This window comes from Eptatretus burgeri, chromosome 4, assembly GCF_056783735.1.
Source record: "Eptatretus burgeri isolate ZD-2024b chromosome 4, Ebu_testis_v1, whole genome shotgun sequence".
NCBI classification, from domain to species: Eukaryota; Metazoa; Chordata; class Myxini; order Myxiniformes; family Myxinidae; genus Eptatretus; species Eptatretus burgeri.
The window spans coordinates 17,797,022-17,824,703 of NC_140964.1; the positions used below are offsets into that span (position 1 = coordinate 17,797,022).

Genomic DNA, 27,682 nt, shown 5'->3' on the forward strand with positions numbered 1-27,682 from the left:
GGAACCACATCTGGGACAGCATATTCCTCAAAGGTCTTTGATGTCTTTGGCGGCAATGAATACACAAGAGAGGACCCATCAATGATAACAGCATCACATCCTGGTCTAGTGTCGGGAGGAGTAACTGTAGCTTCCGGAATTTTTGCAAGTTGCGACTTCTGACCAGTGTGGAGTTTCCCACTGACACTCAGCGCCGCAGGGAAAGACTGGTTTTCATGTTGGAAAAACTCAAGCAGGTCACACTCTCGTGCTTGGCAGGATATAAAGAGTTGCGAGAACAGACGGCAATCATCTTTGAGTACCTGCTGCTTCATGTCGCCAGAAGTTGCAACTGCCTCTTGGCGAAAGAAGTCTGCTTTATTCTTTTTGATGGGCTTATAGAGGGAAGCTCCGTCACCCAGACCATTGAAAAATTATCGGAAGGCAACTTCACTTTTCTCAAGGTGAGTCCTTACAAGTTCAGCAGTACTGGGATGCACGATGGTTTTATAGTCCAATGTGAGTAGGTCTTTTGATTCTTCCTGAAAAGAATTGCCCAGATCCTTAATTTCACCAAACAATTTCTGGACCTTGTCAGAGAAGGATTTCTGAGATAGGCTGGTTTGCTCATGGTGCGTGATATCTTCATTTGCCACTTTGGCCAGTGACGCCAACTCGTACTGTGATATTATCACGCTAACTTCTGGTCCAGACACCATCCACCTACTCAGTGCAGCTGGAACCTCAGTAAGCCCAATGGCACCACCATCACCTTTCACTACTGCATTGAGGTGCTTGGTCAATGGCCAAGCCAGAAAACTCCCTGTTAGTCTTGTGTACCACAAAATTTCCCAGTTGTAATTCATTAAAGACCTCAGGGTGAGTGTGTTCCAAAGTGACTATGTCTCTAAGATGGATGGGAAGCCATCTGGCATAGTTCACATTGTTGTTTGCAAAAAACAAGGGGATAAGAGCAGCCAGTGCTTCGTAATACAAACCGAAGTTGGCCTCCCTGAGAGACCTGACTAAGGAGAACGTCACCAATTCCATTGACAGCGCAAGATCCCAGAATTGAAATTGAGGACTCTCTTTTCTGCGTTTCTCACACCAGTCATCAAAATCCAGAGCTTCTTCATTCTCTTCTACACAATGATGCTCATATGCTTCCTTTTGGAGCATGTAGAGGCAACACGCTGTAACTTGGTGCATATGGCGTGTTCTTGTGACACTTGAGGCAGAAAGAAAGGACTCTGCCATTCCAGAAGAAGCCACCCAGACTTCACAAGAGCACCTGTCCACCCACTGCTTTGAAGTAGGGTTCCAAGAGACCTTAAAGCAGCCATCTCTATGTGGAGGCCCCCAAACATGACAACAAATTTATCCTCACCGTACAGGTCAGGCCAGTGCCACTGGACTTGTTTGATAAGTGCATAAATAGGCTGGTCTGCAGTTATCACAGCGACCTGTCCTCGGTTGAGGTGTGCAATAGTATCCCTGACTTTGTTCATGGAGTGCCTTACAGTGGCAACTGAGTGAGCTTCATCATGAAGGAGGGGCAGAAGTGCTGTTATACTCACTTCAAATGCAAGACCTTTCTTTTTCTCTGCATGATGGGCTGACTAAGTGATGTTAACATTGTCATGTACTTCTTGTTTGAGGCTAATCTTCTGCAACCACTCATATTCATTGGTTAGGGAGAGACTTGGCAGAGATTCATATGTAACTTTGCCTTTTGGAGGAGAAGGGTTCTTTGTTGTGAAGAACGCAGGATAGACATTTGTATACGAGTCGGGGATTTCTGGGACTTTCTTTACTTTGGTATTCTTAAGTAGAATTGGTTCCCGTACTTCTCCTTGATTTCCTGATGTTGTATGTTGAAAGATGGATATGCTGGTTCCATGGAATGATGTGGTCGCCGTTGTGGAAGAGGGATTATGGTCGATGTTATCCATTGCAGATGTGCTGAAAAGACCTTTTTTCAGTTTGGGAGGATAAACCACACCTTCCTCTACATATCTGGCTTCAGCTGCATCTCCCAGCTAAGCTGATATGTCGAGTACTCGATCATATGGAATACTGAGACCATGGTCATGGAGCATTTCTACTAGGTGTCTCTTTCTTGTCTTAGCATGAACAGACATCCCGATGTTGACCTGAAATGGGGTTTCTCTGTCTCTGGAATGCCTGTGTGTGGCAGCACCTTCTTTGTATTTGGCAAAGCAGTTGTATTGAAGGAGCTGAGCCATAGCCAGGTCAGTTGTAGTTGCTCGAAACCTCAGTTGAGACTTTATGTCTGCTCCATGCTCAATTATGCAGACAAATTGGAGCAAAGCTGGAGGTAATGAATCGTATGCTGAAGTCTCATGAAGATTGCCCTCATATTTACATTTGTGATCAAGCATGTGCCTACGCAATATCTTGGCAGCTTTGGCGAGAATGATGGCATCAGAGTCGGTTGATGCTTCTGACATGACAGGACCTACATCCTTCTTGAAAGTCAAATAAACATCACGTCCATCCTTGCAGGTTTCCAACACAGGTATCTCTGCCAAAAGCTTTTCTTTCAATCTGGTAGAGTTCACATCAGGTATATCTGTTCCAAATTGTTCAAGTCTTTCCTTGTAAAGACTCACCAAGTTAGCAAGTCGAAACAAAACAGGCCCATCACTGCTGTTTCTTGTCTCAATGACATCGGTAAGAAATTCAGAGAACACCAAAGGGAAGACTTCCTTTTCTTGGGTTGACTGGACTTTTTCTTTGTTCTTGGCTGCAATGTGTGCCCTCTCTCTATGATACAGAGCTGTTAAGCAAGAGTAGTGGTATTTCAGTTCCAGGGCAACCACATCTCCACCACTCAAGACAGCCAAAACCTTGCCATCATTAAGATTGTGAGCACATTCATGAAGCCTCTCATTTAGCTGCATGGTCATGGCTTGTCGCAACTTTGACTTTGGTTGTATCTTTTCACATAGGAAACAACGTTGCACTTCCATGCTAGTTCTTTGCATTTTTGAGTGCCCTTCTCCTGGATCATTTTGAATTTCAGCTGCTCTTTTAGTGGTACGATCAAGTTTATAGCTGTCAAACATTTTGCGACAATTTTGGTGGTACTTTGCACTGTTTCACCTCAGTGTATCCTCAATACCACCTCCTTCATCCAATCTGGATGCGTCTAACCTGATCGGTAACTGGTGGATTGCCTGAAATTGTGCTGTTTTTTTGCTATCATGGAATAACCATCAGAACTACACTCATAACGGGTTGCAGGAGACTTTAACTCTTCTTTTGTATCAGTCTGACAGAGGCAACACTTCCTCCAGTCAGTTTTAGGAGTACAACTCAACGGATTATTCGTGGACATATTGAACAGGTTAAGGCCGAGGGTTTATCCTTTTACCACCTAACCATACAAAATACATAAGCACATTGAGATATGGGATACAACGAGGTTCATACATACAAATGCCCTACACCGAGCCCGATCGTTCATCCAGTGCCATTTAAGTCCCATGCGATCTCTACACCTTCCGGGTAACTGAAGCCCTGTTACCCTTGGCTCGGCTCTCCCACGCTGGCACATCCTGTCAATTCAGGCGCGGCTATCTAATAGTGTAATACTACAACTCGCTATACTTCTAGCTGAAATATATACAGGGGCTTATTAGATAGCATTTGGGACACTCAAGTATACTACAAACTACAGTTTAGGTCAGTAAACTCCAGCTACAAGTAGTACACTATAAGCCGACACTGAACCCCATGCTGAGTCTCACAGCAGTGATGTCACCAGTGTGCCCTGGTTGTGCTTTAACATCACTCTTATTCACATAATGTAATAGAGCTTGACCGCATCACCTCAATACATGATCACAGATGTTGCCCAGCAATATCTGTGATAATTTTGTAAGACAGCGACAAAAGTACTGATTTTAAGTCATGCAATGGCCGCCATCTTGAAAACTGGGAACCATTTTCGAATATTAGTGCCAAAATATATTTCTCCAGTCAAAATACAATCTATTTCACATTTGGATCAATAGCATGTTCCTATCTATAGACGTTTAGCACTGAAAACCCTTTTTCCTATTTTATGAGACGGCCATCTTGAAAAATGGTGGCCATTTTGTTTTTCAACGTGGGTAACGTACTTTTCTGAGAGAATGGGTCCTGGAGCACATGTGTACCAAATTTGAAGCTTGTACCATCAACTGAAAGATTCTTGTGGGACACTGACTTAATCTGCCCCACTAAACCTGGGCATGAGAAAATGCGTCCAAACCGTGCCAAACCGTCAAATCTCACGCAATCACGCGTGATTTGGAACGAGATGAAAACAGACAAAATGGCCGCCGCAGAATTACCGGTGATTTCTACAGATTTCTGCGGACAAAAACAGTAGTTCTAGTTGAGAAAACTAATGGAGAAGCTCGTACAAATTGTACAAAATAACAGGAATCACTGGTGATTCGCCAGCCGGGCGGGTAAGGCAGTATTGTGTACCCGCCCAGCACAAAAGTTCGGCGCCATTAGCGACCGGGCGGCCGTTAATTTGCACCCCTGAGTGAGATAATTTTTTTTACTCTCTGCCCCGCAGTCAAACGATATTGAAAATCATTCCAAACAGGAAAGTTAATGTTTTTAAGGACGTCATAAAGGACACAAACAACAGGCATGACTAACCAATGTACGTGTTAGATAAGGTGGTGTAATGAACGCTGCATCAATGGCAATAAATTCTGGAATCAATGTATTTATATGACTTTTATAATCTATATTTAATTAACAATGGAATTATATATTTGGACACTGTGGAACACAAATTGCCTTCTTTTCATTTCCAAGAACCTCCAGTTTAGCAGTACCTGGACATGTCAAACAGGGTGGAGTAAAGGGGTGGTGAATATAAAATTGCTTCCATCACGCAAAACTTCTCAAATCTTTTTAAACGATCTTTAAAATCATTATTTCATTTAAATTGAAGAATATATTTGAACCCTGCATGGAGTAACATGTTCTATGAACTCTCTTGTGTTCGCTTTGTATTTGTGTTATATAAATGTGTGGATCCTCGATGGTAAAATGATTTACATAGCATTGCAATGTCCGATGAAATGAACAGGACTTTGATTGACGTGTGCTAACCACCATGGGAAGCAGGAAGAAGCTGATGTTTCAGGTGTTAACCCTAAATAAACTGATGTTTAAGAGAGGATTGTTATGAGAAGGGTTTACTCAATCTCTTTTATGCTCCGGCAAAGGGGTAACCTGGTGCCTGGTGTTGGTTTAATGCTTCGGGTGGTGGCCTTGGGATCCGAGGATCTTGAGTTCAAATTCTGCTCTGCTGTTGAATTAATACCAGGTGGGGTTGACTGCTTGTCATCCTTCCGAGGTCAGCAAAATAAGTGCCAACATGCTGGTATCCTGTGTCGGAGTGGCGACCTGTCCAGGATTGTGCCCAATAGCCAAGGATACTACTTAGGCAGCACCAACGCTCTGCACAGGATAGGGTCCCAATGGATGGATGGGTGGATGGAAGTGGTAACGCCCGAAATGTCAGCATCTCCTTGCTTCCCTTGGTGGTTAGCAAACCTCATCCAATGTCCTGTTGATGAGTAAGACCACAGTTCTGCATTTTATATTGTATCGTTTCGCTTGCTTGTGTGAAGGACCTTCAAGATGTATTTCATAGCTCCCACATCGAAGGACTTTCTGGTAATCTTTGGAAGAAATTAGTGAGAAGACTCATCAAGGTGTGATTTGAAAGCATGGAACCATGAAATGAAAACGAGAAAGAACAATTGTAAGTTTCATTGTATTGAATTAGTGTTGAAATGCTCACATTTAGATTTTATTTTTTTCATATATTCATAAAAATGACAAGCTGAAGTGAATTAGCAAAGTATGTCCCACGATGTATATGAATATCAGACCAATTATTATGAATGCACATACACAGCAAATGGCTTAAACAACTTGATTTCCCAAATAATAAATCAGAATCCAATTACCCTTCTCGCCGACAGAACTGTTTGGAAGAAAAAAAACAAAAAAAACTTTCTTTACGTGGAATATCGTATATTTAAAAATTCAGCAACCTTTAGAAATGCTTCATGAGAATGTATGCTAAATCTACCATTCTCTTGGACAACTGGGAATCCATAGCAGCTGTCCGGAGCAAATGCCGTCGTGCAATACAAAATATGCAATACTGATGGAGTGGGCAGGAGTCACCGAGAGACATCACGTGGCTCGACACCTCCCCCGGCCATCAATAGTTTACTGGCATGAATGTGGGGCAGGGTTTTGCGTTGCAATTTTGGACTAGGATCCCACCCACAGACAATTCATCAGAAACAGTTTCAGCCCCAGCCACTGTCATACTGTAATCCCAAAAGAGAGATACCATGCTAAAATCGAATTCCAAAATTTATGGCAACATAATCCATTTCAATGATCATATTTGTTAGGAGGTCACTATCTGTCGAATATGTATTTCTTATAGCAACCATAAACCTCCCACTTGATGAACATTTCCCTCCCCATCATTCCCCTCGTCCCCTTCACCAACAGTCATACATCACAGCCAGCGATGTTCAGTTCCAAATTTATCAAAGCGAGTTGCCAATATTTCAACATGTGTTGCTAGAAGTGTTTAAATTCACCATCGCATATTGAGGACACATCGGTGGGTCATTGCTTCACCAAATATTTGAATTTATATTGCCCTGTCATTCGGACACGCCACCAATGTGAAAGCTCTCATGGACTGTCATTTAATAGAACTGCCAGTGCAGTTAAATAAGATATCCTACATGTCACGTCACAGGCTATTTTGTCCGCAAAGGATGAGTGAACCAGGTCATACGGGATTTGAGAATGGTTGGTTGAGTGTGTTTTGGTTAAAATTGACTGGAAGCACGAAGCTCCATGGATGTGAAAATCGAGTTGCAAGTCCAAGGCTGAAACCACTCGTCTCACAATGGTCTATTTGAACACACAGAATGAGTTATTACATCATGACGACAACAACAGAAAAATCTGGAGCCAAATTTATTTCAGAACCAAGCAAAAGTGTTTGCTTCAAAGACCGATGCTTACATCTGGATGCTTCGACTGTATTGACAAAGCAACCTGCATTAGTCAATTATCCACTCGTATAAGTTGTTAAATTATTTTGTGGAAAACAAACACAATGGCAAAAGTGAGGTTTTTATGCAGGATGAAATTGGCAGACAATGCTTCAAAAAAAAAAACTACACAAACATCCCGGGTGTTCAACTATACCATTCAACTAGGCAACACGACATGGGGGTGGGTGGGGAGCTGTAACCTTGAAGCGATGGAGTGAGGATACATGTTTGGGTGGAAACAAGATCAAGGTGATTCCACACACAGGACATGATGGGATGAAAGGAATCCAGGCAAACAAGGACTTTGAAAGGTTAAACCTATTTCCTAAAATTGAACAACCTTGATTCCTGCAAAATGTTGGTTGGTGGTCTGAGAGCGGGTTCGTGAAGCAGTCACATGCCAAGGATTACGCAGTGTAGTAGTTTGTCATTCCTTGCACAGGGATAGTCAGGTCAGAAATTTGTAAACTGGCCTTGGTGCCAATGTAATCTAGTTTTCACAAAAGCACCATGAAATATTTAAGGTCCACGAACAACCAACACCGGCAGACTCGTCCCGAATTTACTGTCCTCCAAAGAGATGGCCCACTCCTGGGTGGAAAGCCCTGCTTGCAAAACATCAAAGTGACAATTTATAGGTGGGTCGAGAACCGAACCGAGGAAAAAGAGCTCAAAGCTGAGTACACTTCCTCTAAACTATGATGACAGTCACTTACTGGAAATAAACTTTTAAAATATTAATGAAGGACTTCCATGCAGAAATGATTCAAAAAAAAAAAATCTTTCAAAGAACATCCAGGGAAGCAGGAAATGGAGAGAATAAAAAGCTCCACCAAGCACGTCATGAATGTGTCAGGAAAATCTTATCATCCCTAAACTGCCATCAGGGATTGTGGCTGTGCTGATTGTTCATGGAGCTAGTGGGCTGTGCCAGTGCACTCCATCACAGCCCCAGGGATTTGTAAATCCAGGCAAAGATGAAACAGGAATATGCATCATTGAAGATGAATGGTTTTGGAAGCTGCTGGCTCTGACTGTATATGCATCATGGGGGATATATTGTTATGAATTTGGAAGCTTACTGCACACAACAGCCAGGTCCTATAGATCAGTTATATCAGTAAGTATGTGTTTCCAGTTAGGATCCCGTCCCTAGTCAAATGGGAATTCATTGTACGTGCGCTGCGGAGTTTTTTTGAAGTTAGAATTTTACGTCCCAACCAACGACCCACAACAACTCTCTGCTTTCGGCATTGTCCGAGCTCTTTGCTTGCCGGCCAGCGAGCGCGTGCGTGGGCGGAATTTAACGGCGTCCCTCTTTGGCCAATCGGCAAGGAGCAGGCGTCTCACGCGCCCCGTCCCCCACTCAACACCATCGCCATTACGCACGTGGTCGGAGGTGAGGAGGCAGGCGGAGCTACAAACACCTCCGATCGGGACTCCACCCAGAAGGGTGGGGGTTGCCCCGCCTACCGTGGGCCTGTCCAATGGGAGACGGCCAGGGAATCGCACGATGGGTCCGACCAATCAGGAGGTGAGTGGCCAGGAGAAGAAGCCCCTCCCTCCTAAAGAGGAGTGTGGTTGTTGGGACCAGTTTGGAGAGACAGAGATCGTGGCATTTGCCAAGCAGCCTGTCATCGTGTGTGAGACATTTCTTGTGGAAAAGGACATTTCAATTCAGACATTTCCAACCTGGCATCCAAAGCCAGTGAGTGGTTGTCGACAAGAGCGCTTCTGTCTGGAACTGCGACGGACTGCATCCCGTGCATCGGAGGTGTCTCGTCTGGCGCATTACAGCGAGCGGTCGACCATCTCATCAAGGGAGACCACCTCGTCTCGCCTCCTCTGGGTTTGGCTGCCTTGGTCCGTGCTTTTGGCGACTGGAGCTCCGGGAAGGTGTGGACGTCGAGCCGCGCGAACGCGGCCAGCAAGCCAGCACGTTCTCTCCCCTCAGCTCGTCTTCCCTCCGAGCTGAAGGGGGCAATAAAAGACCCGACGGGGTCCATTTCTTTGGGTGTGTGTCTGAGTGTGGGCCCGTCTCTAAGTAGAATTGTTAAGTGCTTTTGTTGTACATTATTTGCATTGCTTTGTCGGATAACTCTTCCCTTGCGTGCTCCTCTCATTCCTCAATTATTGTTGGAAATAAATCTACCTTTTGTTGAATGTACCAGCTCGTCCTTGTCCTTTCTACCATTGGATTGCCATGATGCGTATTGGGGGTTAGGAAGGCCGTTGCTGCCATAATTGTGCATTTGGACCGACGGACCTCGGTAACCATCCGCTCGGGTTACACACGGTTCGAGCACGGTAACGGCTCGTTCCGCTCGAGGCCTGCCAAGGGTGTGGTTCCCCGGTAGTTGAACTGCGTGGATATTTAGGTATATTGAAGTTGGCAATTAATCCTACTCCACGCGGTCGAATTATTGGCGATTCATGATCCTGTCAGGGACCCATACCTTCAGACTTTTCCGAGGGTCACGACCTAAATTCCGGTGTGTTCGGTGGAGGCGACTCAACTGCTCCCCCTAGTGGTCGTGCTCGCCACCGATACCCGGCCCCACAACAATATAAGGTGGTGATAAACAACAATGTGTATTGGTAAAGATGGAAACAGAAAGAAAATACTGCATACGTCACATGCCGGTAGAAAATAAGGTGTCAAAAGGCATTTACAATGAAATTTCTCGCAAATTTCTTTTTGGGAGGATAAATAGGGGCTGGGGAGGGATGGAAGGGGGATTGAGAAAAGTTTTTTTTTTTCGAGACAAAATCAAGGCCCGTGGAACAGCGAGAACACAGAATGGATGAGGATGCAACAGAACAAAAGGAACAACAGGAACGGGGGGGGGGGGTGTGGGGGTGGGGAAACCAACAGAAGGGGTGAGGGACAAAATAAAGGGAGAATTTTTATGGAAATCACCCCAAATAAAACATAAAGCCACTCAAGGAAAGAGGCGAGAGGAAAGTATTAAAACATTAAAGTAAAACTCTTTCACTCATTCATTCCTCTATTTTCCCGCCTTTGGAATAAACTCCCCCACTCTATTCAATCCCATTCTTCCCTCCAGGCCTTCAAAACAGCTGTTCACCACCACCTATCATCCCCCATCCAAATCCTCGATCTTTTCTACCCCCGTTAATCCACCCCAAGCCCACCTCCTTCAAATTCCCTGCTTTCCTTTCTGAAAGTCCCTGTAATGTCCATGTTGTGTTCCCCATGTTCCCCACCCCATCCCTCTCCCTTCCACAGATCCCCTAATGTCTATGTTCCCCACTGTTTTGTCCTTCCCACTCCCGCCCCTCTCTTCTCATGCCCCCCCCCCTTGCTGTATGTTGTGTGCTAGCTCTCATATGAGCCTCGACAAGGTATACAAAAACAAAACAAAAAAATATACCATCAGAGATGGGGAATCCCCCGCCATTGAAAAATAATTGAAATCAGATAAGCGGTTTTCCATTTCTTACAAAAAACATTTTTTTCAAGATGGCCGCCCCAGTCGGCCATCTTGGATCCGGCCACGCCCAAAATCAATAGGGTTCTTCCTTTTCAGGTGGTACATGTGTGACCCAAATTTCAAATCGATATGGCGAACAGTTTATGAGTTATCGCACTCACAGCTATAAATGTTGACGCCCAGCCAGCCAGCCAGACGGACGGACGACCGCCCCAGTCGGCCATCTTGGATCCGGCCATGCCCAAAATCAATAGGGTTCTTCCTTTTCAGGTGGTACATGTGTGACCCAAATTTCAAATCGATATGGCGAACACTTTACGAGTTATCGCACTCACAGCTATAAATGTTGACGCCCAGCCAGCCGGACGGACGGACGGACAGACAGCCGGACAGACGGACGGACAGACGGACGGACGACCGCCCCAGTCGGCCATCTTGGATCCGGCCATGCCCAAAATCAATAGGGTTCTTCCTTTTCAGGTGGTACATGTGTGACCCAAATTTCAAATCGATATGGCGAACACTTTACGAGTTATCGCACTCACAGCTATAAATGTTGACGCCCAGCCAGCCGGACGGACGGACGGACAGACAGCCGGACAGATGGACGGACAGACGGACGGACGACCGCCCCAGTCGGCCATCTTGGATCCGGCCATGCCCAAAATCAATAGGGTTCTTCCTTTTCAGGTGGTACATGTGTGACCCAAATTTCAAATCGATATGGCGAACACTTTACGAGTTATCGCACTCACAGCTATAAATGTTGACGCCCAGCCAGCCGGACGGACGGACGGACAGCCGGACGGACGACCCGGGTGACAACAATATCCCCCTTCCGCCACGTGGCGGGGGATAAAAAAAACCCACATAAAACAATGAAGAAGAAGAAGAAAAAAGAAGAAAACATGCAAGACACAGTCATCAAAGTTGGACAAATAGTTGACAGGGGAATGAAAGATCATGGTTTTGGATGGTGGATGATCTGAGATGGTGGTGAACAGCAGCTTTGAAGACTTGAAGGGAAGAGAGATTGACGACACCATGAAAGTTGGTTCCACAGGTGGGGGGGTGGAGAGGATATAATGAGCACATGTGTGCAGTGACTGGATTTTGAGAGTTTCACCAGAAGGAGATTGATTTTGGACCATCTGTGCCCTGCAGAAACCTCAGGGCGACAAAGCACGGAAAGAACAGAGGATGCAAGACCAGAAAGGAGGTGGTAGAAGACAGAGAGACTATCGACCTGCTGCGAAAGGAAAGTGATAGGCCCATAGACTCGGCTTCATCATACGTGGGAGATTCCAATGATCTTGAAGGCCTTTGTTTCCACGGAGTTTAGCGGAACAACGTGTGATGCAGGGGAACCAGCCCAGAGGGGAGAACAGTATTACATCAAGCTGCAGATGAAGGCCTTGAAGGTGGACAGGAGTTCAGGTATGCCAAGGTAGGACTTTATACGACAAAGAATGCCCAGTCAGCAACTGGCTTTGCAGGCCAATTTAGATACATGGTTTGACCAAGAAAAATCCTGACTGATCAAGAGAACTTTTGAACTTCAAGAGATAAAGTGACTGAACTTCAAGGGGATTGTTAAGAAAGTAGATGGGAGGGTTTACCAGACGGTCCTTTTGAAGAGTGAGAGTGAGAGAGAGATCAAGATTGTAAAGATATAGAGATGGAGAGAGATATTGACATCGACATCGAGGTCGAGATATAGAGATATAAAGATGATAGAGAGATATATTTGGCTGGAGTGAAAGACACCCAAGTGTTTGACCAGCTTGTAATTTTGTAAACTTCTGAAGAGAGGGAAAAGGTTGCAGCCTGCTGAAGGATGAGGAATTCCATGGCATTAGGTGGAATCATCAACAAATAGATAAAGAGGATTTTCCAGAGAGTCAGTGAGATCATTGATGAAGATCAGAAATAGGACTGGGCCCAGAACACTGCCTTGCGGCACTCCAGCCTTAACAGAGAGAAGAGATGAAAGGAATCCATTAAGGACAACACCTGAAGAGAGGAGAGGAAGTCAACAAGTCGTGTGTGGAGATGGCCTTGAAAGTCATTGTTGGAGACTTTGGAGAGCAAGTTGGGGTGCAAGACTGAATCTGAGGCTCGAGATATGTCGAGAGAGATGGCCCTGATCTCATGTCTGACATTGAGGCTCTCCATCCATTGTTGGGAGAGCAGAATCTGCATGTGCAAGGTAGAGTGAGCTGGTCTGAATCAGAATTGGTGATCTGAGATGAGGTTGTTGGAGAAAAGGAATGATTTCATATCAACTGTGATGATGGATTCCATGAGCTTACTGATGATTGGAAGTAAGCTTAGAGATGTATAGTTAAAGAGGACAGTTTTTGCACCTTGTTTATGTAATACGGAAATAAGTCAGAGTGGAAATAAGTCAGAGATGGTACCACCACATCTCACAGCACTCTCAGTACCAGAGTATAGTTAAGACATCGGAATGATCAGTTTTGGTGGCACCCAACGAAGGCCAAAAATCCTCCAGAGGGCATCCCGATTCACTGGATCAAACGCTTTACAGAGATAAACAAAGGCTGCAAGCAGCCCCTGCCAAAACTCTCGTCTGCGTTCGGTGAGGACATGAAAAGCAAGGATACGGTCAATCGTTGACGTCTTTGGTGTAAAGCCGAACTTCTCTGGATGCTGGTGCTCAAGCAGATGGTGGTGAACCCTATCAATAATTATCCGAGCAAAGACCTTGCCCGGCACTGAGAGCAGGGTCACTTGCCTGGCACGTCACCACAGCCATCATCCATCATCGCAGCCATCATCGTAGCATTACACAAACATAGGGGCAATACTCCTGGGCCCTCATCTGGTTGCAGCTGGATAACATAATCAGGTTGTTGCAGTCTTGGCAATCACCCTTCCCTTTCCAGAGATGGAAAACAAGGCCCCTCTTCCAGTCAGTTATGATGATGCCTGTGTTCCAGGCAATGACAGAACTGCATGCAATGACACAAGTACAGCATTTCCACCAGCCTTGAGAAGTTCATCATGGATGCCTCAGATCTCAGAGCTTTACCCCATTTCAGCCGGTTCACCGCAGTCTGTGTTTCCACAAACAAAGGTGGACCACAGTTGATTGGAGGGTCAGCAATAGGGAGAGGAACAGCCTTGACATCCAAATCGACAGCTGGTGGATCAGCCTGGTACAGTCGCTCAAAGTCACCGGCCCAGCGGGTCTTCATTTCGGACTCCTCCGTCAAGAGCCGACAACCCTCTGCTCTAACTGCAGTACACCGAGGGACAGGCTTGGAGGAACGTCATGTGTGAATTCCCCTGGAAGCAGGAAGAGAATCACTTGACCACAGGTGATGCTCTTCCCCCTCACAGATTCCTCGCACATAGGCCTCCTTGTCCACCCTCAGTGCACATAGTTTTACGCCTCAGCTCCCTGAACAGCTCAGCTCTGCCGTTCAGCCTGGCCCTGTGCCTTTGGTCAATGGTGTCCAGTGTCCCTTGAGAGACAAAATTCTTCTTTGCCCAACGGTGAGTTCCAAGACATCCACCGGCAAGACATCAGAGTTATTACAAGCCTGTGGTCAGTATTGAGGAACTAGAGCACTCCAGTGGACCCTGGAGTTCTGGATCATCCTCCAGCGACTTTCAACGAGCACATGGCCAATCTCCTTTGCCACACCACCAGCGATAGAATACCAAGTCCAGCGATGAGCCTGTGGGCGCTGAAACCATGAACCAGCCACTCTAAGCCCATGACTTCTTGCACAGTCAAGGAACGTAGTGCTATTCAGGTTCACAGTTCCAGACCCAAGGGGACCAACACACACCTCATAACCATCCCTATCAGTTCCAGTCGATGAATTGAAATCCCCCAAGACTAGAAGAGTATCTCACCTGGGGCACTGATCAACCACAGACTCAAACGTGGCATAGAATGCGTCCTTCATGGTGAGATCACCACCTCAGTCGGAGCATATACAGAGACCAGGGAAATGACACCCAAGGAGTGACGAATCCTTAGTCTCATCGTGTGCTCGTTGACCGGTGTTACCTCAATTATCATTGCAGTCAGCTTATTGGACACAGCTTCAGCAACTCCTTGGGCATGGTAACCATCAGAGTAACCAGCCTTATAGTAAGTGTAACCGCCCGCCATGATCTCGCCGCAATCCGGTCTCCAAATCTCAGAGAGTGCTGCAATATGCAATACAGTCGACAATAATGAAGAAGTGGAAAGCGTTCGGCACCACGAAGACTCTGCCTAGATCAGGATGTCCCTCCAAACTGGATGACCACGTGAGTAGGAGACTGACCAGAGAGGCCACCAAGTCGCCAACGGCAACTTTGAAAGAGCTTCAGGCCTTTATGGCAAAGACCAGTCGCTGTATTTGACAACAATATCCCAAGCACTCCACAAGTCTGGCCTGCACGGTAGGGGGGCAAGAAGGAAGACATTACTCAAAAAATCTCACCTTGAGTCCCGTTTGGGGTGTGCAAAAAAACACTCCAGAGATTCCGAAGCCATATGGTAAAAGTTTTGTGGTCTGACGAAACCAAGATGGATCTTTTTGGCTTAAATGCAAAACATTGTTTGGTGAAAACCAAACACAGCAAATCACCCAAAGAACACCATCCCTCCTGTGATGCATGGTGGTGGCAGCATCATGTTATGGGAATGTTTCTCATCAGTAGGGACTGGGGCACTTGCAAGGATAGAAGCGAAAATGGATGCAGCAAAATACAGAAACATTTGAGAGGAAAACCTGCTGCCCTCTGCAAGAAATCTGGAATTGGGACAGAACTTCACCTTTCAGCATGACAATGACCCAAAGCACACAGCCAAAGCTCGAATAGAGTGGCTAAGAAACCAAAAGATAAATGTCCTTGAGTGGCCGAGTGAGAGCCCAGACCTAAATCCAATCGAAAATCTGTGGAATGACTTGTAGATTGCTGTCCATCAACGCTCCCCATACAACTTGACTGAGCTTGAACAGTTTTGTATGGAAGAAAGGGAAAATATTGCTCAAACAAGGCAGGCAAAATAAGTAGAGATCTATCCCAACAGACTCACAGCTGTAATTGCTCTCAAAGGTGCTTCCACCAACTATTAACTCAAGGGGGTGGGACACTTATCCAACCAAGCTATTTTAGTTTCGTATTTTCAATTAATTTCCTGAAATTTGTGGAATTTATTTTTCACTTGGAAGTTGTGAGTTACGATGTGTCAATAAAGGTGGAAAAAGGCTGATTTAATGCAATTTAATTCCAGGCTATGAGGTAACAAAAGGTGAAAATTTTGAAAAGGTGGTGGAGACTTTCTATAGGCACTGCAGGTACACCCAACCATCATTTTCATCCTCATTGCTCCATGAGGGCTGTATCAATAAGTGCATTTGAACACGTGGGAGGTTGCCAAAGAATAAATCAACAGCAAGTAAGGGAAGAATGAAACGATATAACAGAAAATTATTATATAAAAAGAAGTAATTGACGTCGATGAATGTCATCATCATCCTTGCAAAACAAATGAAGTGTCAAAAAACAACAATAAAGCTTTGGGGAAGAAGATGCTGATCATTCATTAAATATACAGTAATGCACATAATGCAAAATACGTTTGAGATATTGAGACTCGGAGAGGGAGGAAATGTACTTTGTGAATATTTATGAATGAATATCAAAAACTTTCAGCATTTCACTGCTTAACAGTGAAGGTTATTTACTTCGTGGATAAAATAATCCTGTCCAAATGAAATCAAATTTGTATGAGTTTCCTTGCAATGTCATGTAATTTCAGCTGAAAATTCTCCAAAATTGTCTGTTCAACACTTTTAATGTCTCCATGTGGGACAACAGTTGGTTACATGTGAGACTGCTTTAGATTTCTCACCATTAAAATACAAAACTAGAAAACGTCTTGAAATGCAAAGCCCGTGCACGTCCACTTTGTAACCGAAATAAATTGACGAAAATGACAGTTAAAAAAAAATGTACATTTTATTAATTTGTGTTCTCCATATTCGCATCATAAAGGTTTGTTGAAGATTCAATGACAAAAACTCAATTGGTAAAAATGTTATGGCCTGGATATACACACTGAATGTCAATAGTCAATAAATAAAGATACATAGAAGCGATTAAAAAAGAACACGGGGTGTCTTGAGCTTGATGGGCTGCAGCGAGACTAATAAGGGCTATTATAGTCATTATGACTTTGTCCTTTCATATTTTACCCAATTTTTAATTATTTTCTCCAAATTCTCAAAATAAATGTTTGTTGAAAATTTCATCAAAAAAGCTAAAATGGGAAAAAAAAGTTATGGCTTGGACGCACGCACGCACGCACGCACGCACGCACGCACGCACGCACGCACGCACGCACGCACGCACGCACGCACGCACGCACGCACACACACACACACACACACACACACACACACACACACACACACACAAACACACGAGTTGCAAAACCCCGTCTCCCGCTGTGCGAGGGGATAGCCTAACAATGTGGAAGACGTACATCACCAAATTGTATGCAGTCTCTTGAGAATTTCAGCTGGTTTGATGTTGTCCTTCAAAAGGAACTGAATGATTCACCTCAGCTCATCAGCACACGTGTTGGCCACAATTTTCATTTTTACCCACAATGCTTTTACAACCTCGTTAAGTCTGTCTCTGGCATGTGCTCCCTTTCCATCCCTTCTCTCACCTCAAATGGCACCACAACTTACTCCCCAAGTGAGAAGGCTGAATGCCTCAATTCTGTGTTTGCTTCAAAACGTTGTGTCCCTCACCCCTTTCTCTCTCTCTGTATCCAGCCTTCCCAGTTGCACCCAACTGCTCCTGGATTCTATGTATTTTGCACCTGAAAGGGTGGAAAAGTTTCTGGATACCCTTGACTCAGACTCTGCAACTGGACCGGATGGTATCAGCTCACGTGGAATAACAACTTGCTCTGCTGCTTTTGCACTTCCTCTCTCTGCCCTTTTCACCCTGTAATTTACCATAGGTTATCTTCCATCTGCTTGGAAATCAGCCATCATCGCAGCATTACACAAGTATAGAGGCAATACTCCTGGGCCCTCACCTGGTTGCGGCTGGATAACATAATCAGGTAACCGCTGGTAGGCATGGATGTCCCACAAAATAAATACCGATGTTTGTTTTTTTAATGCCATGAACAAATCTTGGTACATCATGGGTGATAAAGGTTGTGCTCAAGTTCAATCAAATTGTGTATGTGGTTTCAGAGAAGAAAGGAAATACCTATTTTGGGGGGAAACCCCCCGTTGACATCCTTAGACCCTGATTTTTTTCATGGTGTGAACAATCTTTGGTACATCACGGGTGATGAAGCATGTGGTGAAATTTCATCGGAATTGTGTGTGTAGTTTCCGTGAAGAAAGGAAATACCTATTTTGTGGGGCAACCACCCTTAGACCCCTTCAGAACTCAATCTTATTAATGGCATAAACAAACCTTGGGACATAATGGGTGATAAAGGTTGTGGTAAAATTTCATCGGAATTGTGTGTGTAGTTTTGGAGAAGAAAGCAAATACATATTTTGGGGGCAATCCCTCTTAGACCCCTTTGGACCTCGATTTTTCTAATGCCATGAACAAACTTTGGAACACCACGGGTGATGAAGGTTGTGGTCACGCTTCATCGGAATTGTATCATTTCTGAGAAGAAAGCAAATATCTCTTTTTTAGGGGGGGGAGGCAACCCCCCCCCATAAACTCCCTCTGGAGACACCCTCAGACCCTGATTTTTTTTAATGGTGTGAACAATCTTTTGTATGTCACGGGTGATGAAGCTTCTGGTCGTTAAGTTTAAAAAAATATCAGAATTGCATCTGTAGTTTCTGAGAAGAATGCAAATATCTATTTTGGGGAGGGGGGGGGCAAACCCCATGGACCATCTTAGGGCCCTATTTTTTTAATGCCATGAACAAACTTTGGTACACACACGGTGATGAACATTGTGGTAAAGTTTCATTGAAATCGTATGTGTAGTTTCAGAGAAGAAGTTGAAAGTATTTGTGGACGGACGGACGACGCGCCATCCTATAACCTCCCCGAACTACGTTCCAGGTGAGCTATAAAGGTGCAAAAACCGATCCCCTTAACGACAGCCCAATTATCTTACTTCCAATCATCAGCTAGAACATGGAATCCATCATCGCAGTGAACATAAAATCATTCCATTTCTCCAACAGCCTCATCTCAGATCATCAATTCAGATTCCGACCTGGTCACTCAACCTTGCACATACTGCTTCTATTCAACCAACAATGGATGGAGGCCCTCAATGTCAGACATGAGATCAGGGCCATCTCTCTGGATATATCTCGAGCTTTTGATAGTCTGGTATCCTGCCTTCCTCTTCCCACTGTCTGCCAATGGAATCCAAGGCCAACCCCACTCTTGGATTACTGACTTCCTCCACTCTCGTCGCCAACGTGCGGTTCTCGATAGAATCCTGTCTTCTCCTTTCCCCGTCAAGGCTGGAGTGTCCACAAGGCAGTGTTCTAAGGCTCCCATCATATTAGTAATCTTCATCAATCTGAATTAATCTCTTTGATAATGAATGACTCCAACTTATGCCGTGACATACCTCATCCTTCTGACAGAGGTGCAATGTCTTCCCTCTCCTCAGACCTTGACAAAATCACAAACTCGTCAAACACTTGGCACATGTCTTTAAATCCAGAGAAATCCCTCATCCTCACTCTCGTTCTCCAAAAGGACCGAACCGCAAGTCCTCCCATCTACTTTCTCAAAAAAAAACCTCTCAAACCAAACGCACACACAAAAAAATAAACAAATAATGTTCAGTCTGCACTCGTACTCTTGGGTCTCACCATCAGCCATGATCTTTCTTGAGCCAGCTACAGATCAAAGTTGGTCTTCAAAGCCAGACAAGTGGACATCTTCCGTCATCCAAAGTCCTTCCTTGACATACCTGAGCTCCGATCCACCTACAACGCCTTCATCCACACCTTGATGGAGTGCTGCTCTCCCCTCTTCGTTGGCTCCCCCGACTCACATCTTGCTCAGTTTGATGTCATGGAAACCAAGGCTTTCAAGATCATTGGAATCTCTCACAATGAAGATGAGTTTATTGGACTATCAATTCACCATCGCAGCCAGGTTGGTGGTCTCCCTGTCTAATTCTGCCTCATTTCTGGCCTTGCACACTCTGCCCTCTCCAGGCTTTGTTGCCCCCCCCCACCCCACCCACAAAGGTATCGATCTGCAGGATTCATGAGGTCCACCAGCATCCTCCTCCGAGTGAAACTGCCTAAATCCAGAACCACTGCTCACCTCAACTCATTTATTCCTCTTTGTTTCCCACCTGTGGAACAGCCCTCCATACTTTCTTCAATCTCATTCTTCCCTCCAGGTCATCAAGACAGCTGTTCACCACCATCTCAAGTCATCCCCTCTCCAAAACCATAATCTTTTTTGCACCCGTTAAACCACCACCACCCTCCCAAAATTTTGCTTATGGATCCATATTGTTCACCTCTTGCGTTCTCCCCTATCCTTCATCGTTACCTGCATCCAACCCTTCAGTTGTCCTTCTCTTCCTCCCACCCATGGTTCACTAAAGCTTGTGGCAAGGTAGTTGTCCTGAAACAACTTGCGTTTGCTTCATGGAAAGCAAACCCAACTGAAGGTAATCTCAATTCCTTCCAAAAAGCTCGGAACAAGTGTGTATCTACCCTCAGGAGAGCCAGAAAATAACATCTTTCTAATCTCAAGTCTGAACTCAAAAACCTCTCTCCCTCCTCCAAATCCTGGTGGCATCTCATCCAATTTGTTTCTGGTGTATGTTCTTCCTCGGCCCACCTGAGCGCCTTACCACAGGCAAAGCTTTCAACCATAGCCTGATGGAGTACTGCTCTCCCCTCTGGGCTGGTGCTTCTGCCTCCCACCTTTCTCGGCTTCACGCTGTGGAAACCAAAGCATTTAGGATCATTAGTATCTCCTGCAATGAGGCTGAGTCTTTGGGTCTCTCACTCTCTCACCGCAGGCAGGTCGGTGGTCTTTCTGTCTTCTACCGTCTCCTCTCCAGCCTCGCCCCCCTGCTCTGTCTGCAATGTGCCCCCCCCTCCCATATTTCCACAGGGCGCTCAAGGTCCACCAACAACCCCCTTCTGGTAAAACTACCAAAATCACGAATCACTGCTCACCTTCACTCTTTCATTCCTCTTTTTTTCCCGCCCTTGGAATAAACTCTCTTACTCTGTTCAATCCCATTCTTCCCTTCAAGCCTTCAAAACAGCTGTTCACCACCACCTCTTAACGTCCCCCATCCAAATCCTCGATCTTTTCTATCCCCGTTAATCCACCCCAAACCCACCTCCTTCAAATTCCCAGCTTTCCTTCCTGAAAGTCCCTGTAAAGTCCATCTTGTTTCCCCCATGTTCCCTGCCCCATCCCTCTCCCTTCCACAGATGATCTAATGTCTCAGTTCCCCACTGTTTTGTCCTTCCCCCTCCCGCCCCTCTTGTCTCATGCCCCCTTGCTGTGCGTTGTGTGTTAGCTCTCATACGAGCCTCGACAAGGTATACGGAAAAAAAATCCCCTGTTTTTCAGTCTCCATGAACTTTCTCCCTCCACCCTGCTGTTCCCTTTGTTATGATGTGTCCTGATCTGTTCTGTGTCCGAGCTCTTCCACAGGATTTGACCAAGTATTAAAAAACAAGAAACTATCATTGCTTCATTTCCCACATGACTTGCTCAAAGTAGACAATATTGTTCCGCAAGATTTGAGCATTTAATTATTTTTTACATGTTCTACAATAAAAAAAAACAGTCCACTTCCACCTTGAAACACCCTCCTATATCTTGGACATTTCTTTCACAGGCCAGCCCTATAGAACAACTGATCAGTTTGGTGAATATGAAAGACATAGAGAATGTTTGGATTTTCTTTCTCACCATTTGTGCAGTCAAGCCAAGCACATATTGAAATATGAGAAATCTCATGAGCATTCAAATTCGTTGAAAACTCAGCCTGAAAGTGCATTAAGTTCTCCCAGGATTGAAGAGGTGGAAAGACAATCAAAGGGTATGCTCAATTGTTGGGGGCCAGACAGGCCGACCCTCTCCACCACACAACAGGCAAATCACAGAGGAGCAGCGATTGAGCATGGTGGGACACAGCTTGATTGAGGACCGGGGTCACAATTTCTCTCCAGCGGTGATCTCGCTCACCAAGAACACTTTCCTTCCTGTCTGTGTTCACACAGCATGCAACCCTTTTAAATATATTTGGTCTCTGCTCTTAGCACCTTTCCATGTCACCTTACGTCATGCTGGAAACCAATCAATGAGACTGATCATTACCTCATCCACAAACAGGCCGACCATGGGATATTTATTGACCATTGTTCAATCATATTGTTCATTTTTTCATTGTTGATATGATAAATGGATGAAATCTAGTAGGAACTCTGAGTATATATCATTGAATTGTTCCAACATCTGAGCTCCAGTATGCTTTGGCAGAACAAACCTTTGAAATTCACCACTCATTCAAACCTTGAAATACCCTGATAATTCTCTACGAGATCATTGGTGTCCATAAGATTTTCTGCAGGTCTCTGATTGCCGAACCTCACTCAGCACCAGAAAGTGTGGTTTTATATTTTCCAAGCAATCATTGGAAGGTCCTTGCAAATTAGTCCACAAACTACGTCAACCAGATGGATGGGCAAGTCGACAAAGGGACACGACTCCAATAGCGAAGCATCAAGGGAACACATCAGCCATTAAACAGATCCATTTAACAGATAAAACAGATCCAAGCCTGGCTAACTTGGTATGTACTCCATGATACCTCCCCCGCTTCTCAGATCACGACACTTTCATCCACACAAGGTCAAGGCACATGGAAGAGTGAAGTGACAGAGGATAAAAAGACAACAAGCTGACATTTGGGCGCATCGAGAAACCATTCATCCATTGGGACCAGACTCTGTGCAGAGCATTGGTGCTGCCAAAGCAGTCTCCTGGGCTATTGGGCACAATTCTGGACAGGTCACCACTCTCACAAAGGCTACTCGAATGGCTCAATCACTCCCAGCAAGCTGGTACTCATTTTTCTGACTTTGGAAGGAATGACAGGCTGAGTCAACCCCACCTGATATTAATTCGACAGCTGAGCAGGATTTGAACTCAGGATGTTAAGATCCCAAGCCTGCCACCCTCACCATTAAGCAATAGAGAAACAGTTCAATGCAATAAGCAAGGGAACAAATGAATCGGGAAAGAGAAAAGAGAGGAGGGGAGGAAACACAGTATCCTGAAAGTAAGAGAGTTGAAAGAGGTTAGGCAGAGTTAACGGGGGTAAAAAGAGTGTGAATAGGGATAGGATATAACATGAGATGGTGGTGCATCATCTGCTTGAACCCTTGGAGGGAAGAGTGAGATTGAACTGCGGTTCAGGAAGGCAATTCCACAGATGAGAGAATGTGTGCATAAGTTTGGATTATGGGAGTAAATCCGGAGAGGGTTACTGGAAGAAGTTGGACCTGCCGAGGTTGCTGGAAGATATGACAAAGGAGTGAGAGTGCAGAGGGAGCTAGATCAAAGGAGAGGTGATAAAATTAGAGGTGACCTACATGTCCGCAATGTGAGTGACAGGCCTTCTGCTTCAGCCTTATTGTAGGAGATGGCAATAATGTTGAGATGTTTTGATTTCATTGACTTCAGGAGAGACAGATTTGATGCTGGGATGCCAGCCCATAGAGGAGAGCAGTACACCATTGAGCCATGCATAAAGGCATCGAAGTCTCCAAGAAAATTGTTAACTTATTATTTTAACTCCAATGCTACCTTCTTTGGGAAAATATCGACGACAGACATGGTTGAGCATATTTGCCCTTCTGCTATCTGCATCATGAGTTATCACTTGAGGCACGAGCTATATTTTTGTGGTGGAGAGGTACACAAAATCATGCGATTGCCAAGAGGTGATGCAAGGCCATCACCCATCAATGAACACAGATTTTGGTGGCGGGAAAGTTATAAACAGTCAATTTTGAATCCTGCTATCACTGTGATTGCCCAATGAGCATTATTGTTCGAGTGTACCCGATTTGCTTTGCGTTTGAAAATGATCAAACCATGTTTTCTTATTTTAGTAGAACAATGAAGGTGAGAATAATTACCAATATTACGTGTTTAATATTGCATAAAAATCAAAGCAGTGTTGTTGGTTGAAATAACTGCAGCACTTTTGTCAAATTTGACACGGGCATGCGTGTAAATGAGCCGTAGAGCAGATCAATCAGAGGCAACTACGACATCATCCTGCTGTGAAATATGACAAATAAAGTTATAATATACTGTACTTACTATCAGGGGTGCTCGATTTACGTCCATGGGGAGGTTCTAATCCTGTTGGCATTTTGAAGAAATCAAATTTTTTTTTATACTTTTTTTTTGTGAGGCATCACTTTCTTTCACCTACAAAGGAATGGGGTCGGGGATCTTTAAATCGAATTACGTTTCACATAGCTACAAAGACGTTATGCACTATAGAGCGATTAAAAAACAAAAATATGAAACTTCATTTTTTTCTTCAAAATTTTCAAACATTTTCTTGGATTAAAACTCTGTAGCACTCACTGATGAACCTCTGAAAGTTTGATGTAGATCCTTCCCACCATCTTTGAGAAACATGGTGACACACAGAAAGACAGACAAACAAACAGACATCTCTCTTCGAGTATAGATAGGAAAATAATATTATTGTGACTTTTTTGAAATACCAGCGATCTTTTCTCTTCATTTTTCACACATGTCATTGAATAAAAAAAAGGTATTAAAAAAATTCAACATTTAAATTGACCACTGTTGAAAAATAAATAAAGAGTTGGGGGTAGAGGGTGGCAAAATTCCCTTGGTGTCCTCTTGACAAAAGCACAATAGAAACAGATTTACATCCATGGGGAGGAGGAAATTCCTCCTGAGAAAATGCCTACTGAGTGCGGCGAGAAAGGCAGCGCAATTGTTGTGACGTCGCTGGTACCCATCGCATCCCGGGAAGTGACGGCACTACCCCCAAGCTCAGTGGCCTTGTTTGTCTCGTTTAACAGTCCTGTATTGTGTCTCGTGTATTTGGCTGTATGTCCATGTGTGTGAGATGTATGTGTGACAGCTTCCAGCACGAGCCCTCGATACTGTAAAAACAAAAAAATGTTTAAAAAAAATCTTGGATACGATTAGTTTTCATGATACGGCTTCATGGAAGAGCTCAACATGTGTATTTACCGAAGAGTGTGATTTCTTCGTTCAAAATTCTCACGTTTTATTGTTTCTCGAGTTAATTCAACAATGTGCTTCATTTTCTGCCGTGGTGGAAGGGAGAGTGGAGGGACAAATACAAATACCTATGGAAATTGCATATAGATGACAATCATCAGGATTGAGCATTGCTGCGGAATGCTTTTCAGCATCAGCAATTGGTAACAATCTAATGCTTCATGAAAAACATTCCAATTGACGAGCACAACAATCTTTAAGAATGTCAAAGCCACACTCAGCACTGTGAAATGTTGAACGCATCTCGTGCCGAGTTCCTTCCACCACTCAACCCCAAGTTGAAAAACCTGGTTTCAAGCTGACCTTGGTGATCATGCAAACTATCACTTTCAATTTTCACCCAAGTGGAGTGGAAAGCTCCCGTTTCCTTGCAATGTGAGTTTTCTACGGATGTAATTGGTTCTTTCCCGGCAAGCTTTGTAGCAAAAACCAAAAGGATCGATTCCAATGTTTTGGTTTTGACAATCCTAAGAATTATTTGGAGCTTTTTGCATGAAAGCAAAAGTTACACGAGAATATTAAAGCAAGCTGAAAACAGAAGATAAGAAAAAGGATGTAAAAGACTAACAAGACAATGTGATCGAAACACCACAAGACAATCGACATTCAAGGTATGTGCTGGCTCTTTTTTTTTAAGCTGATTAAACCGAAATCTAAACAAAGGAAAAATCTAACATTCAATCGATTGGTCAGGGTTGTGCGGTACTTTCATGCAGCCTGCGTTTGGAAAAGGAGCGAAAATAATCAGAGCCAGCACGAATTGCCAGCCAGTGCAGGTTGGATAAATTAAAATGGAAACAATATTCAGGACAGCTCGGGTTGAGTGGTGCAGGGACACGAGGAATAATTGGTCAGCATGAGGGGAAAAAAACTGAAAATATATCATTTTTCTTTGCATGGATGTTAAACTAATGAGCAGATAAAAAAACAACATAAAGCATCAGTGGAAAATGTGCCTTGAATCAATAAGGAAACTACTATACGTTCAATAATGGGAATGAGAGTGGTGGTGGTGGTGGTGGTGGTTGAGAATGGTTATCAAGAAAATCAAGGCAGGGGCTCACCTTTGGAAGTACAGTCAAAGTCAGATCGGACGTAAGCCTTACGCTTCTCTTCAAGGGTCTGACTTGGCACCAACCCCACTCTCCCCCCTCCCTGCATCTTGCAAGCCTACAAGGCAACACAGAACCACAATCAAACCCACATCAAGTATCAGCAGAGTCCTCTCAAGTGATAAAAATTGTAGTTGCGATCTCGAACAAACACAAAGCAAACCAGGGTCACACTTGAAAAATGTTTGTACCACATTCAAGGCTCGGCGAGGATGTAGTACATGTATTTTTGTTTGATTGAAAAAACATGACTATTACAACACAGTGAATAAATTACAACCGCAATCCAGGATTAAGCAGGCCATTGATCATTACTGTTTTTTTTTTTCAATGTGATCTGATGTCATCTCATCTCCCATTGGAACCTAAGTGATAAAAAGCCTCACTGGGTTGCGAGGGAAGTCGAAAGTATTAAAGGAGCCATGTCTGTATGTGTGTTTGTCATGTTACAACTTGAGAACGGATTAACAGAATTCAATGAATTCAACAACGGTGGATTAAGGGCACTCCCGGGAACGTGTAGTGATTCTGTCAGGTCAGGTTCGATCTGTGACCTGCTACAGGTACCATGTAAACCTGTACTAACCTGTTCCATGGTCGGGTTGTCGGCGACTAAACCGTCTCCCCAACCAGGTTTTCTGGTGAGGAGGGTGTTTGGATATGGACACCCAGCAGGATTAAAAACAAAACCTGTCAAAGGGCGGAGGAGCTCCTTGTGAGCCAACGGCCATCCATATCTAGTGCCCAACTGTGTCTGCGGACGTCCTCCTGCAGTTGGGTCACTTCTTATTAGGAGGTTGGTGGCAGGATTTGCACTCCGGCCACCGTAAAACCCTTCATTCCGCAAAACGCAAAAAAATCTGAAAACCCACTCCGTGGGAGTACCTCCTGTGCAGCTTCCCTTCGCAGGGCAGCTCACCGGATGACGGGATTGGGGCAAAGCCTTCGGGACCCTCAATCTTTGATAGGAGGGAAACCACGAGGTAACATCCCTGGGTCAGATTGCGGGAGAGTGTGTCGGAGTGGTGCTGAGGTGTCGTCCACCAGACGGCGGTCTCCTTGGGTTAACCTGAGGCGGTCCCTTCGGGTGGGTGCCTGGAATGTCCAATCCCTAAGAGAGGATGATCACCTATCTCTGTTATCATCTGAGCTCAAGCGTTTGGACATCGGGATTGCAGCTCTCTCTGAGGTTCGGAGACCGGATTGCGGCGAGATAATGGTGGGTGGTTACACCTACTATTGGTCTGGTCGCTCTGATGGTTACCATACCCAAGGAGTTGCTGTAGCTGTGTCCAATAAGCTGACCCCAATGATAATTGAGGTAACACCGGTCAACGAGCGTATTATGAGATTAAGGATTCGTCACTCCTTAGGTGTCATTTCCCTGGTCTCTGTTTATGCTCCGACTGAGGCGAGTGATCTCACCGTGAAGGATGCATTCTACGCCACACTCGAGTCTGTGGTTGATCAGTGCCCCAGACGAGATACACTTCTAGTCTTGGGGGATTTCAATGCATCGACTGGAACTGATAGGGATGGTTATGAGGTGTGTGTTGGTCCCCATGGGTCAGGAACTATGAACCAGAATGGCACTAAGTTCCTTGACTTTGCAAGAAGTCATGGACTTAGGGTGGCTGGTTCATGGTTTCAGCGCCCACAAGCTCATCGC

General features: G+C 44.7%; 1 protein-coding gene across 6 annotated transcripts in view; it reads right to left on the reverse strand.

Moving 5' to 3' along the window:
* LOC147027562 (MAGUK p55 subfamily member 2-like) overlaps positions 1–27,682 on the reverse strand; it is a 745,773-nt gene that overhangs the window by 114,462 nt on the left and 603,629 nt on the right. For all 6 annotated transcript variants that reach the window (XM_085877071.1, XM_085877072.1, XM_085877070.1 and 3 more), the window contains one exon: positions 25,966–26,071. In XM_085877071.1, coding sequence (XP_085733197.1) covers positions 25,966–26,071 — 106 coding nt within the window. The remainder of the gene's footprint in view (positions 1–25,965; positions 26,072–27,682) is intronic.